General features: G+C 41.7%; 1 protein-coding gene across 1 annotated transcript in view; it reads left to right on the forward strand.

Annotated features, from left to right (window-relative positions):
* The first annotated feature begins 2,913 nt into the window (after window positions 1–2,913).
* IYD (iodotyrosine deiodinase) overlaps window positions 2,914–15,666 on the forward strand; it is a 30,579-nt gene continuing 17,826 nt past the window's right edge. Inside the window, exon 1 of the mRNA XM_037894975.2 lies at window positions 2,914–3,275. Coding sequence (XP_037750903.1) covers window positions 3,089–3,275 — 187 coding nt within the window. The 5' untranslated portion in view covers window positions 2,914–3,088. The remainder of the gene's footprint in view (window positions 3,276–15,666) is intronic.

Here is a 15,666-nt window from a genome sequence, read left to right on the forward strand (position 1 = left end):
TGGTTTGGGCAGGTTTGTGGTGAGATGATTCATTCAAGCCACAACCAGTGCTACCCCTAGTTACACTGCTATATTTAGCATGCTAGCTTAAGCAGAGCTAGTGTTTGTTTTTCTACCCACAGTGCAGCCATACTCTTAGAAAGATAGCCAGTCTTAGTTTAAAGACTTCAAGTGACAGAGGATCCAACACATCCTTTGGTAAATTGCTTCAATGGTTAGTTACCCTCCCTGTTAAAAATGTGCACCTTTTTTCAGTCTGAATTTGTCTACTTTCAAATTCCAGCCATTGGATCTTGTTATGCCTTTTTGTACCTGATTAAAAAACATTCTATCAGAAATCTCCTCATATAGGTACTTGCAGACTATGGTCAAACTTCTCTTAACTTTCTCCTTTGTAAGTGAAAGAAATTGAGTTTGAAAAGTTTTTCATTGTAAGGTAGATTTTTCCAGACCTCAAGTCATTCTTGTACTTTTCTGAACTCTTTCCAGTTTTCCAATATCCTTATTTGAAGTGTAGACACCAGGAGCGGACACAGTATGCCAATGATGGTCTCATTAATGCCATATGCACAGGGCTGGATTAACCTTTTGTGGGCCTGGCACCAGACATATTTGTGGGCTCCCATGGAGGCAACGGTGCATAGCACAGGGAGGTCAGTCCCCACAGCAAGGGACTAGCCAGAGGCAATGGGGCATGGCATGGCAGGGGCGGCCCAGCTCTGCTCCGCCCAGTGGGAGGGGACTATTTACAAACCAGCAGTTGCCAGATGCACAGTGGCCTGCCTGGCCCTGTGCTGCCAGCATGCCCCTTCCCCTCAGGGGTGGGCCTATGCCACACCACACAGCCTCCCCCCACCCAACACCCCCTGACTCCCTATGGCCAGAGGGCCTCCAGATCCACTATGTCCAGCGCCCCCCAAGACCCACCCACAAATGCACAGTGCCCTGCACAACAACACCACTGTTCAGCGCTCCCCTGCCCACAGACCCACCACAACTGCCCAGCACCCCCCAAAAACCCCCACTCTCTAGTGTTCCAACACACACAGAGCATCCCCGCCCCTTCACAGCCCAGCACCCCCTCAGATTCCCCACAGACCCACTCTCCAAGCCCTGCCTCCCAGCCACATTCACCAGCCTTGCTGGGAGGTGACTGTGTCTGCTGGGCTGAGCTGGAAGTGCAGCCAGGTATGGTCCCAGGGCTGTGAATCGCTCCAACCCCTCAGGAGTGTCGCAATCAGCCAGGCCAGGACCTGCCCCAGCTGGGGTCCCTCAAGACGCACTTGCCCGGAGGGGCCCAGCCAAGCCCTCAACACTGTTCTCCCCAACACACACCTGGCTGAGACTGGCCATGCTTCTGCACCAGTCCCAGTTGGCTCAGCTCCAGGGAGAGAGGTGGGGCCCCACAGGTGGTGAGAAGCAGAGACTGGGGTCCGGCCAGGGGGCTGAGAGGAGCAGGGGGTGGGGCCAGAAAGCGGAGAGGAGCCCTCGCCAGCTGGCAGGAGGCCAAGAGGATCAAGTGGTGGGTGGGGGAGCCAGCGGGGTCTCGGGGCGCAGTGCAAGTGGAGCAGGCCGGGGCCCCTTCTGAGCATGGGCCTGGCTCCACGGAGCCACTGGAGCCATTGTAAACCCAGCACTGCACATGCAGAGGTAATGCTACCCCTCTCATACAATAATCACACTGGGATCTCATGTTCAATTGATTATCCCCCATGACCCCAAGTCGTTTTCAGAGTCACTGCTTTCCCGGATATAGACTACCATACTTAATCTTTTTAATTATTAATTTTTAATCATTAGCCATCTTAAATAGACATCATCAACTTTCAAAATCACATTCCATCCGACAGCTTTGGAGCTAATCTTGTAACAAGTAGCCCTAAGATTAATGTACCTGAAAGAAATTAACAAAAGCGATAGAGAATATGTGTCTCTTTTTTCCAGTTGGTTTGTGGTTTTTTGCAGTCAACAGCACATTGTGTGTAGTCAGCGTCGCTGTTTTGTTAATGGTACCCGGCTTTTCCCAGGACTTGGAAGCATTAGGCAGAAAGAGACGGTGGCATAGGAGCTTGAGGGGTAGAGACACTGAAGCGTGTTTGAGTGGTGTTCTCTGGCCCGCTCAAAAGATCCTTTTATATCTCAAAGGGAGAAGAACAACACTTAGCATTTTTTTTTAAAGGAATTAAAAATAAACACCTTAAAAATCTATTTTTTAATTAGGTTCTAGCCCTCAGGGCTGCAGAAAAAAAGCTTGAAACGCTGAAAACTAAACCCTCAGAAAATGAATAAAAAACCTACAGTTTTTTTTTTAAATCTCATGATTTTTGGGGAGGGGAGGCTCAATCATAATTTTTGAATGCTTCGGGTTGGCAATGCTGAAATAAAGAAACAAAACAAATGGAAGACAAGACCATAACGTGGGTGTAGACAACTAGGACTGGCAGAGGGGCAGGGGACGGAGATGGAGGGATATAGCTGCCTCCCCAGCAATGTAGAGATTGCATTTATAAATAAAGGAAAAACAGTATTTGGAACAGAAGCTCGTTTACCTCACTTCATTAGAAGTCGACAAATTTAGTCATGGTATACAAGTACTCGTTAAAATGATATTCAGCAGTTTAACTCCAATTTAACTTTACCCCTCCCATATTAAATAAATGGGTAAATAAATAATAAAGTTGGCTTTGCTCCTGCACAAAAACAGAAGAAAGGCAATAGAAAACAAAATAAGAAAGTGTGATTGTGGGAGCCCCAGGACACCATTCCCTAACTATGATGCAGACACTGAAAAGACATTGCTAAGATCACGGGGAGAGAGAGCCAGCATTTTGAAAACTGCTCAGTTGTGTCAGATTTTAAAGAGGATGCCAGCAAATGAGGTATGCTACAGAGTTGCAGCCAAAAGGAATGTTTGCCTGAGTCTGGAAAACAACAGAACCAGAGTATTGAACTTTCCCCTTTCTCACTGCACGTTTTGTTCCACCCCTTTTTGCTTATCACCCTCCAACCAGTCCCCATTTTCTTTCTTTTTGGGAAAGAAACTGTCAGTGTAAGGGAAGGTGCATCCTTCTAAATTAAACTCCAGGTCATGGAACGCTTTTCTTCCCTGACCCCAGTCTTTATAGCAATTATATGTGTTTTGATTGGGATAATACTGAAAAGCAACAGGAAAAGCAGCAAGAAAGGGAAGAGTGAGACTAAAAATAAATCTGAATCTCGCCCATGGGTGGATGACGACCTCAGAGACAGCACTGACCTTCATGTAGAGGAAGAAGGTAAGGAAAACAGAACTCTACTTTGCATTTTTGTGTTTAATTTTCATCTGTTGGTATGAATAGGGGAGACACGATCCTCTGGACTAATTAGACAGAGTTAGTCTGCAACATAGCTTTGCTGCTACAATGCACTGTAGTACTTTCAGTAGTACAGAGATCACAAATTCTACCTCTGGCAGAATAAGTCAGACCATCCCAAAGTAGCAAGTACTGGGCAACACGATTAGCTTAAATAAAGTAATTAATTGTGGGTCAGATTTTCTCTGAGATATAATTGTGAGAGGGGGCTAAAGAAGAGGAAATTGCCTCTCATTATGTTAGGAATGTAGGACTGGGATCTGCTTGGAAGTATGCTGGGGGTCAGATTTTTCGAGAAATAGGTAGGCAGAGAATTTGAACTTACAAAATGTGGCATTGATTTTTGCACTGGGAACCGCTAGCCAAGGCCTCTGTACTTATGTGGCGTCTCTGGCCTATGCTAGCAGATCCTGATGCAGTATTGGTATGTAGGTGTGTATGTGCACAAAATATACAGTTCCTCCTTTTTGCTCTTTGAATATACTTTCTAAGTTCTCTCTGTTTCTTCTTAAACTAACGCTGCAGATTTTTGCCCCCTGTAATTTTTAGAGCTCTTTTAAAAACTCTCATTTGATGTAAACTACTGTTTCAGCCATTATGGTTTTAAAGTTTTATATTTAGGTTTTTATCTCATAATGATACATGCTCTCCCAGAACCCATGTCCCCAATTCTTCAAACTTCAACCAGTTTTCTGCTCCTCTGTCTGTTGCTAATAAATATTACCTATCTATTTCACAAGCCTTTTCAAGTTTCATTTACTAGTATCAGGTTTCAGAGTGGTAGCCGTGTTAGTCTATATTAGCAAAAATAACGAGGAGTCCTTGTGGCACCTTAGAGACTAACAAATTTATTTGGGCATAAGCTTTCATGGGTTAGAACCCACTTCATCAGATGCATGGAGTCAAAATACAGGAGCAGGTATAAATACATGAAAGGATGGGGGTTCCTTATCCTGCTGTTAATTGATGTATCTCATTAAACTGACCTCACACTTGGTAAAGCAACCCCCATCCTTTCATGTATTTATACCTGCTCCTTGTATTTTCACTCCATGCATCTGATGAAGTGGGTTATAACCCACAAAAGCTTATGCCCAAATAAATTGTTATTTACTAGTACGTATATCCAAAATCTCACTAATGGAACCTCATTAAGTTGTAGTCACTGTTTCCTAAATTATCTATAACTTTTTACAATAATCACTTCATCTACCATAACCTCCTTACACAATGTAAAAACTAATCCCCTACAAAATTAACAAAGTCCTTTCCTTTTATCACTTTATGCTTGAATATTCTAGTTAAACTGTGGCAAATTAAAATCCCTGTGGCCAATTAAAGTGATGATCTGTGAATTCTCAGTGTGGCACTCTGACTATGAATGTCTCCATCAATTTAAAACGTACATTTTCTAAATAAGCAAAAAAGATATAAGTCCTTCAAGAGGGACCTTAGGGCCAATGGGTCATATTTAAAATGTTTTACATTTTTTCTTTTACATGCTTCTTCTTTTTTTTAAATGCCAGTAATTTAAAATGGGCCAACTTAAAATTTTGTTCAAAATATTCACAGTCAAATTAAATGTAACTTTCATATGCAAACAGATATTTTTGTCCTGTTAGAAAAAGGGAGATTTTTAGACAACCTTCCTCCATTTACTGTAACTATAACACAACAAACATCCCCCTAGTACAGTAGGATTTTTTCACTTTTGAACAATAAGCAATAATCCCTCCTCCATGTGCTGTGAGGCTGTCATAAATATAAAGGGAAGGGTAAACACCTTTAAAATCCCTCCTGGCCAGAGGAAAAACCCTTTCACTTGTAGAGGGTTAAGAAGCTAGGATAACCTCGCTGGCACCTGACCACAATGACCAGTGAAGAGACAAGATACTTTCAAAGCTGGAGGGGGGGGAGAAACAAAGGGTCTGGGTTTGTCTGTGTGATGCTTTTGTCGGGGACAGAACAGGAATGGAGTCTTAGAATTTAGTAAGTAATCTAGCTAGATATGCATTAGATTATGATTTCCTTAAATGGCTGAGAAAATAAGCTGTGCTGAATGGAATGGATATTCCTGTTTTTGTGTCTCTTTGTAACTTAAGGTTTTGCCTAGAGGGATTCTCTATGTTTTGAATCTAATTACCCTGTACGGTATTTACCATCCTGGTTTTACAGAGGTGATTCTTTTCTACTTTTTCTTCTATTAAAATTCTTCTTTTAAGAAACTGAATGCTTTTTTCATTGTTCTTAAGATCCAAGGGTTTGGGTCTGTGGTCACCTATGCAAATTGGTGAGGATTTTTATCAAGCCTTCCCCAGGAAAGGGGGTGTAAAGGTAAGGGAAGATTTTGGGGGGAAAGATGTTTCCAAATGGGCTCTTTCCTAATAATAATAATAATACCGGTGTTAGACGTTTGGTGGTGGCAGCGAAAATCCAAGGGCAAAGCGTAAAATAGTTTGTACCTTGGGGAAGTTTTAACCTAAGCTGGTAAAAGTAAGCTTAGGAGGTTTTCATGCAGGTCCCCACATCTGTACCCTAGCGTTCAGAGTGGGGAAGGAACCTTGACAGAGGCTTAAAGTCCAACATCTCTGCCAGGCAAGCACCTCTTTTTATCTCTAGAGAAGTTAAAAGAGCAAAGCCACAACGTGCTCTGAGCAAATTCTGCTCTGCTTCAGGGATATCCCAGAGATTTACGTAGAACTGAGATCAGAATATGCCCCTCCCTGTAGTGATTTATTGAGCTAGTAATGCCTTAATTAAAGGTCAGATCGTACTCCCTTTGAAATCTGTAGTAAAACTTCCATTGACTTCAGTAGGTGCAGGAACAGAGTTCCTGGTTATTAACAGAGTTTCCATTATAAACTATATTTTATTTAAATAGCTTCACTCACTTTCTTAGGCTCATTTCTACCTGAAATGTCTCCTGTTTGACCTGTAGTTAGAGGAAAAGTTGTTCTGTGGAAAGTTTCAGTTGAATGGAACCAGATAGTGTTAAGATGTTGTCAACACTAGAAATTGTTCTGCTATAACTATACTGGTATAGTTAAAGCAGTACAACCTCCCTAGTGTGGATGCAGTTGTATCAGTATAAAAGTGCTTTATAGCTGTATAGCTGCTTTCACACTAGTGCCTTGCCTACACTGCAAATGCTTTGCTGGCATAGCTATGCTGATATAGCAATACTGGCAGAGTCCCCTCATGTAGATGCAGCTTATGCTGAGAGGAGTTCTGTCAGCATAATAACACCATTTCCCCAAATGACACTAGCTACGCTGACAGAAGCTCTCTTTCATCCACATAGCTGCAACTACAGTGGGGGTTGTGCTGGTTAGCTGTGTTGGCTATAGGGTGTGGGTTGTTTCAAACTTCTGACCGACATAGCTATGCCAACAAAATCATAATGTAGACCTGGCCTACAGCTATTTTTGTAAAAATAAATAAATCACACCTCTAACCAAAATAGTTATGCTGGTAAAACTTCCAAGCAGAGACCAGGTCTAAGATAAGGGACTTGGAAAATAAAGTCTTACAGTTTTGGGAAAAAAAATTTATTATGCTTCTTGTTCAACCATATTTGAGAAGCAGCTTGGTGTAAAACTGCACCGGAAAAACTGACCAGCAATTCTCCACCAGTGGTAGCAATGAAGGAGGCTGTAGTACAAACAGGGCTCAAGTGTTACCTTCCCCACTGCCCAGGGTGGGCCCTGTCTGTCATTGTACTGGTTGTAAATTACGGGTCTTAATTTTCCTAGTGAAGACAAGGCCAAGGAGAGGTAGAACACAGTGTCTTTTATTTTATTATTTTTTTTAACCCAGATGGAATATTTTAAATTTATTTGCTACAAACCCTCAACTCTGCAAGAGCTATTTCTGCTGTTTTCTGTGATGTGGACCCCTGTTCATTAGCAACTGGCTTGAGACCTCCTATCCAGTTCACACCCACCAACCAAAAGCCATCAGATGGGAATGAATTTTGGTGCAAATACCAACATAGGTGTTGAAAATATCAATAAGATGTTACAATTTTGCAGTCAGAGGGCATCTGGAATCGCTGTCCCCACTTTGTGTGAAAAAACATGGTTATGATAACTCTGTTTTCCTAGTTAAAATTATTGCTTGTTTATTGTCTAAGAGATTAAACTAAACCAAATTGAGGCCATTTTAATTCTGAACAAGAGAATGTGCACAGAGGTTTAATGCAGTTTAACTAATCCACTTTAAAACCATACGTTAGTTAATTCCGATAAACTTTCCTGAGCATCCTTGTGTAGACAAGCCCTAAGTTTCATTTTTCTTCCTGGTTCTTGGAAGAAGCCACTCAACCCCACTGAAGCTGCTTTACTGTGTCATGAGCAAGAGAACACACATGTTGCGAAAGAAAGAAGGGAAAATAATATGATGCTAGTTTGATGGACAAGTGACAGCTGCTATCTAGCACACAGCAAGGCAGAAGAAGGAGACAGGGTCATCTTCTGTGAACCAAGAAGTAAAAGAGATGTGGGGCCGTACAGTTCAATACAGTACAAACTTGGTCTATACTGGACCATGTCTCTCAATTTTTTAACAAACTGGGGGTAAGTTGCCTGGACATAAAGCAAACCACACATAGGTAGTGCTTTTACTGAATCAGCACCCATAAGACTCAAGTGATATTCTTTGTATCCATTAGCACTAGCACTTGCTTATCCATCCATCCATCAATCCATCCATCCAGCAAGCCTAAAAATGGTGCAGTGCTCTGAAAATGACATACCTTTTGAGCAGTAACAGACTAGGTACAGTTAGTTTTACTGCTTGGCTGGACTCACTAGAGCTGCTTAATGGAATTAAATCACAGAGCGTGAAAAGGTTAGATGCTACGGAGCTTTTTGTTGTTGTTCTTTCTCCAGTTTAAGAGAAGAATATTGCTTGGAGCCATCCGAATACCAATCATTTGCTAAGTGGAAGGCACACAGTACATTCATTTAGTGTCACGAGTGTCAACACAGCAGATCTGTTTGCTCTTCTATTTCTATCCCCCTAGAAATTTCCTCATTTGTGTAGATTTTGTAGGCATGTGAGATTTCTTCTTCTCTACATCTACAATAGCTATTTGCATCCGTCACAGCCATGTTCCAAGGCACTGTTCTGTTACCAAAATAGCACTATGAGCACCTCAGTATTGTTGAAAGCTATGGTAAACATATTTCTCTAACCTTGCCTTGAACAATGAAAGAGACTGAGCACCTCTTATAGCAACAAACTGTGAATTTCATAGCTGCAGTACATAGTAACAGAAGCCCAGATTTTTGAAGGTATTTAGACATTGCTGCACAGTGTTTCAACTCCTAACTGATTTCGGAGACTAAATCTCATTTTCAAAAGGGATTTAGACACTTATGAGCCTAAATCCAATTGCCAATCAATGAGATTTAGGCTCCTAAGTGTCTAAATCCTTTTTGAAAATGAGATTTAGCCTCCTAAATCAGTTAGGCATTACAACACCTAAATGCCTTTAAAAATCTGGGCCAAAATGCTTTGCCTCTGTAAGCAGAGTCAGGATGAGCTCTACCCTGACATCTCGTGGCGAGTCATGGTGGGTTGTAGAAAGGAACCTCAGCGGCTGATCTCATTTGCATAGGCACACCCACCCTGCCTAGATGGTCACTTTGGCCGTTGTAGGAGCCCCAGTTTCTCTGTTATTGGTGCAGGAATAAACTGTTATTATCCTGATTATGTGAATCAAGGACAGTGGAACTGTACTTGGCCTTTTGTTATGATGGAGTGACTCACCATCAACTAAGCAGCACTCGCTAGGCAAGGGTCCTGCGTTCCAAAAACACAGTGAATGGAGAGAGGCTGGGGACAGGTATTAATACTTGGTGGTATGGGCCCCCTGCTGAGAGCCTTACATGCTAATTGCACTTCCTCCTCTCTCCACTGTGGAATATCAGAGCTAATTTTAGGTTTCAGAGTAACAGCCGTGTTAGTCTGTATTCGTAAAAAGAAAAGGAGTACTTGTGGCACCTTAGAGACTAACCAGTTTATTTGAGCATGAGCTTTCATGAGCTACAGCTCACTTCATCGGATGCATAGCATATCTTCTGCAGTTTCCACGATATGCTATGCATCCAATGAAGTGAGCTGTAGCTCACGAAAGCTCATGCTCAAATAAACTGGTTAGTCTCTAAGGTGCCACAAGTACTCCTTTTCTTTTTAAGAGCTAATTTTGATTCTGTTAGGAGTCTAGTTACAGGCTGCTGAGCTGAATTAACTTTGGGCTAATGGTGCACCAGCACTGAGGCTCCCCTACTACAAGCTGAAATCACAAAAGAGCTAAACTTACTAAGAGCTGAAATCACTGAGTGTTGTGTTAAGTATTGGGGGAGCCTGAAGATATATGGCAGAGCAGAGCAGTTTGCGGGACGGCGGGCAGAGCAAAGCAGTTTGTCAGATGCCAGGAGCAGCTCATGGGGGCGGCTGGCAGAGCGGAGTCCTATGGAGAGGTGGGGCAATCAGCCTTGGACCATGTAAGGTGCCCCTTAACGCCCCCCATCTCCACCCAGGTTGGGAAGTAAAACTCTGCAGATAAACTTTCAAACTTTGGGGCTGCCCTGACCAGAGACAGAGACTTTTGTGTCATTGGACTTTTGGGACTTTGGGTGATTTTGGGTTGCTGGACTCAAGAGCCAAAGGGAAAGGACACACCCCAATTTGCTTGGGGTGGGTTTTTTGCTCATAGGTTGCGTTATGAATCCTGTTGGTGGTGTTTCCCCAACATAATGCCACATTGTTTCTCTCTGTTATTAAAAGGCTTTTTGCTACACTCAGAGTCTGTGCTTGCGAGAGGGGAAGTATTGCCTCTTGGAGGCGCCCAGCGGGGGTGGTATATATTTGTCCCAGGTCACTGAGTGGGGGCTCGAGCCGGTTTTGCATCGTGTTCTTGGAATGGAACCCCTAGATACTGAACCCGACCCTTGTTGCTGCCAGCTCTGACGAGCAGAAGGGTTACTCCTCCAACTCATTGAGATTTTTACAGTTATTCCACCTAGATCTAGACTGTTGCTGAGACAAGTTCAGACTAGTGAGTCCACCATTAACTATTAAAAGTTCAGGATCTTAATATACAGATCACCTCTGAAATGTCTTCGTAATCTTTGTACGCGGTGTTGTTGTAGCTGTGTTGGTCCCAGGATATTAGAGAGACAAGGTGGATGGAGGTAATATCTTCTTCAGGCCTGAAGAAGAGCTCTGTGTAAACTCAAAAGTTTGTCTCTCTGACCAACAAAAGTTGGTCTAATAAAAGATATTACCTTGCCTACCTTGTCTCTTCATAATCTTTCCCCGTTAACTATTGCCATATTCCACTAAGACACAAGTCGGGAAGAAATGCAAGTCTCTTTCTGGAGCAGATGTTAAGATCAGTGGAGATTTGTGATAATGGAAAGTAAGCAAGTGAAATTGCTTTGTAAAGATGCATATAAAGCCAATTTACAGTAACAGACAAGGATCATTCAAAACAAAGTGAGCTGTTCTTACCCTTGTTGCCCTAAGAATCATCCACTGAGATCATTAGCACTGGCAAGGGTGTGCTACAGTTATATAGAAGAGGTCCTATTTTAGTAAAGCCTGAGCCTGGCAATATACTCTCATTAAATGCACTCACCATTTCTTCTAAAAGTGTAATGCATGTATACAGTGTAATTTATAAGACCTAAAGAGGAATCTCTCCACCTCTCAACTACTGCTTCTGCTCCCATGAGGTTGGCAATGTTCAGAGGTCTTCTTTTCATGTCAGTACATCACCTCTTAATATTATGATATTAGCTGTTGTGAATTATACAATAATAAACTTCAGCATATGAAGAATACAAACTGTTCATCTTAATTCTGTACCATTTGACACACCTCTTTTATTAATGGCTGTATTTATGCCTTGTAATAGCTTACATATTAGTGTAGTTATCCCTCTAATAATTTTTTTACTGGTTTTGCAATAGGCTTACAAAGAGTGCTGACAAAGCAGGGCATTCTGTTCATCGACCTGCTTAAGAGCCAAGGTCAGACCAGTAGGTCTCCTCCAACAATTGGCCTACTAGAAAGTGCTGTACATTTCATGGGTGGTGTTTCTTTAATTCTGAATGCCAGACTAATCCTCATTGTAAAGAGGCAACTAATGAGAGAGAATGAGGGCTACCATTTTCTAGAGTCCTCTTCATATGGATATGTTAGGGTATTTTCTCCAAACACATTTCAGTTTACAAAAACTCACTACAGACACATTGATAGGAATGATCTCTATAGCATGTCAGCGTCTCTGTTGCTTTAGATGTAGTATTAGGAATCAATACAGTCTGTCTTGTTACTTCCACAAATACACCAGTCTGACACACATCTAGAACTGGGTTTGAAACCAAATACCAATTGTGGGCCAAATTCCATCTTCAGATACGTGCACAACTCCCATTGACTTCACTAGGAGTTGTGTGCAGCACATGTAAATGAGGACAGAATTTGGCCCTTTTAGTTTTGGGAATGTGTGTGATCAGGGTAACTGATTTCTTTTACAGAAGTACCAAGGGTATGATAAAGATGTGTGAATGTGCAGTTGATCAGATATGGAGCCAGCAAAGGACACTGGTCAGTTAGAAGCAGCGGTGTGCTGAAATCTGATTCACAGTGGCATCCTTAACTGGTGTCATTTTATGTCTCTGTGGACTGCTTACATATTGTCTTTGTGAAGTTTTTATTGAGTGATTTGGGTCGAGGTTACCAGAAGATGGTTCCACCATGTAAAGCCTAATTTCTTGTGTGCCAGGTTCAAGGAGGAAGGGAGCCGTCAGCCCTGCCCATCTCTCTTGTCTCTCCCCTCCCCCCACCTCCAACCTGCTATCTCCCAGGTGTTCACAGCCCAGTGTGTGGTGCTCCTGCTGCTACTTTGGTGGTGACCGCAGCAACTTTACAATGTTTGTCCTAGTTAGTATTTTGGCATGCTGCCACCATATTCCTGAGGAATGAAAAGTGAGAGAAAGAAAATCACCATTTTTTAACAGTTTGTAACTCAGCAAGAACTGAAGGGAATTTCATGGGACAAACGAGTCACCTCTGTAGCTTGAGGATTTTTCCCTTTCTGAATATTAAAGACATGCTACAAACAATGGAGATGTGAGAGCTTTTGAAGCAAAAGTCATCAGGATCCTTTAAAATGGAAAGTGTTAGGCCACCTAAATATCGGGGCTGCTCTCAGCTCCCCCTATAACACAGTTTGCATAAGATGCATAATAGCTACCTTGGAAGGATATGCATTCTCCTTGACATAGAGGTTTTCTTTTTCATGTTGGAGATCAATAATGTTCGGGCAAAAATGTTAGTCTCTTACTTTTTACCCTTGTCCTTGTGCCAGCTCCTTACAAATAATGTATGCACATGGTAAATGAAAATGAAATGTTACAAATATTGCAGTGATTTCTTTTTATGTACAATGAAATGCATATGATCCAAAGTCCAGAATCTCTTTAGATTCTAAGTATGAAATTGGATAGGCTGCAATGCCTCCCATTTGCTAAGCTATCCTTGGAAACATTTTTAAACCTGTTTATAGAATGAGCAAATACATTGTATGGGTCCCCCAAAAAACTTCATAGACTAAAATTGAGAGATAATTTCTGTTTGAACCTGTTCAAGATCATATAGCGACCCTCTTGGGACTGTGTAGTATCCCCTTTATTTTGGAATAATAGCCAAATGACAATTAATAAGATCATAAAAGAAACTATTCCAATTTTTTCAACTCTCTGTCTTGGCAGATGACTTAGTATTATTGAATGTCCATTATATAAAGGCTAAATGGGTTTCACTAAATTTAATAATTGCAAAAAAAATAAAACAAGTTTTATCCTAAGAAGTCTTATATGCTTGCGGAATGTATAAGGGGAGGAATGGATCTCCAAGCCAACAGAAATCTCATCTTATCAAAAAAATAAAAAGCAAGATTTCAGTGAAATGTAAGAATAGTTTTTAGGTTTTAAGAAAGGGAATAAATGATATGGCTAGATTCTCGCTGGAAAGTATTAAGGGAGACTATGCTAGGCTGGGGAAGATGCTTAAGGAAATCGAGGCTCAGGTGATCTTTTGTGGGATTCTGCCTGTTCCTAGAGAAGGGCAACAAAGGTGTGACAAGATTATGACTATCAATAGATGGCTTAGGCAGTGGTGCTATAAGGAGGGCTTTGGGATGTCTGGCCACTGGGAGGCATTCATGGACAGAGGACAGTTCTCTTGGGATGGACTTCATCTGAGTAGGGAAGGAAATAGACTTCTAGGATGGAGGCTGGCACAACTGATTAAGAGAGCTTTAAACTAGGAATTTGGGGGAGATGGTTGGGAGATGTCCGGGTAATCTCCACGCCGGATTTTAGCATTGAGAGGGAAGAAAATGAAGTAAGAAAGAATATAGCCTTGGGTAGGAGAATGTATACAAGGAGGAAGGACAGTGTGGATGCCAGCCTAATAGGTTATACTGGCTGTAGAATGACCGTGCCTAATAGGATACAGAATGTGAGTGAGGCCAAACAGCAAAAATTAAGATGTAATTTGTACACCAATGCGAGAAGCCTAGGTAACAAAATGGAGGAACTAGAGCTACTGGTGCAGGAAGTGAAACCAGATATTATAGGGATAACAGAAACATGGTGGAATAGTAGTCATGACTGGACTACAGGTATTGAAGAGTATGTGCTGTTTAGGAAAGACCGAAATAAAGGTAAAGGTGGTGGAGTAGCATTGTAGATCAATGATGAGGTTGAATGTAAAGAAATAAGAAGCAATGGAATGGATAAGACAGAGTCTGTCTGGGCAAAAATTACATTGGGGATTTTCCACTGAATGCATCCGATGAAGTGAGCTGTAGCTCACGAAAGCTTATGCTCAAATAAATTTGTTAGTCTCTAAGGTGCCACAAGTACTCCTTTTCTTATTGGGGAAGAAAACTACTAGAGTCTCCCCTGGAATAGTGCTTGGGGTGTGCTATAGACCACTGGAATCTAATTTGGATATGGATAGAGTCCTCTTTAATGTTTTTAATGAAGTAAATACTAATGGAAACTGCGTGATCATGGGAGACTTTAACTTCCCAGATATAGACTGGAGGACGAGTGCTAGTAATAATAATAGGGCTCAGGTTTTCCTAGATGTGATAGCTGATGGATTCCTTCATCAAGTAGTTGCTGAACCGACTAGAGGGGATGCCATTTTAGATTTGGTTTTGGTGAGTCGTGAGGACTTCATAGAAGAAATGGTTGTAGGGGACAATCTTGGTTCAAGTGATCATGAGCTAATTCAGTTCAAACTGAACAGAAGGATTAATAAAAATAAATCTGCAACTAGGATTTTTGATTTCAAAAGGGCTGACTTTCAAAAATTAAGGAAATTAGTTACGGAAGTGGATTGGACTGAAGAATTTATGGATCTAAAGGCAGAGGAGGCCTGGGATTACTTCAAGTCAAAGCTGCAGAAGCTATCTGAAGCCTGCATCCCAAGAAAGGGGAAAAAATTTATAGGCAGGAGTTGTAGACCAAGCTGGATGAGCAAGCATCTCAAAGAGGTGATTAAAAAAAAGCAGAAAGCATACAGGGAGTGGAAGATGGGAGGGATCAGCGTGGAAAGCTACCTTATTGAGGTCAGAACATGTAGGGATAAAGTAAGACAGGCTAAAAGTCAAGTAGAGTTGGACCTTGCAAAGGGAATTAAAACCAATAGTAAAAGGTTCTATAGCCATATAAATAAGAAAAAAACAAAGAAAGAAGAAGTGGGACCGCTAAACACTGAGGATGGAGTGGAGGTCAAGGATAATCTAGGCCTGGCCCAATATCTAAACAAATACTTTGCCTCAGTCTTTAATAAGGCTAATGAGGATCTTAGGGGTAATGGTAGCATGACAAATGGGAATGAGGATATGGAGGTAGATATTACCATATCTGAGGTAGAAGCAAAACTCGAACAGCTTAATGGGACTAAATCGGGGGGCCCAGATAATCTTCATCCAAGAATATTAAAGGAATTGGCACATGAAATTGCAAGCCCATTAGCAAGAATTTTGAATGAATCTGTAAACTCAGGGGTTGTACCATATGATTGGAGAATTGCTAACATAGTTCCTATTTTTAAGAAAGGAAAAAAAGTGATCCGGGTAACTACAGGCCTGGTAGTTTGACATCTGTAGTATGCAAGGTCTTGGAAAAAATTTTGAAGGAGAAAGTAGTTAAGGACATTGAGGTCAATGGTAAATGGGACAAAATACAACATGGTTTTACGAAAGGTAGATCATGCCAAACCA

The sequence above is a fragment of the Chelonia mydas genome, chromosome 3, assembly GCF_015237465.2.
Source record: "Chelonia mydas isolate rCheMyd1 chromosome 3, rCheMyd1.pri.v2, whole genome shotgun sequence".
Classification (NCBI taxonomy): domain Eukaryota; kingdom Metazoa; phylum Chordata; order Testudines; family Cheloniidae; genus Chelonia; species Chelonia mydas.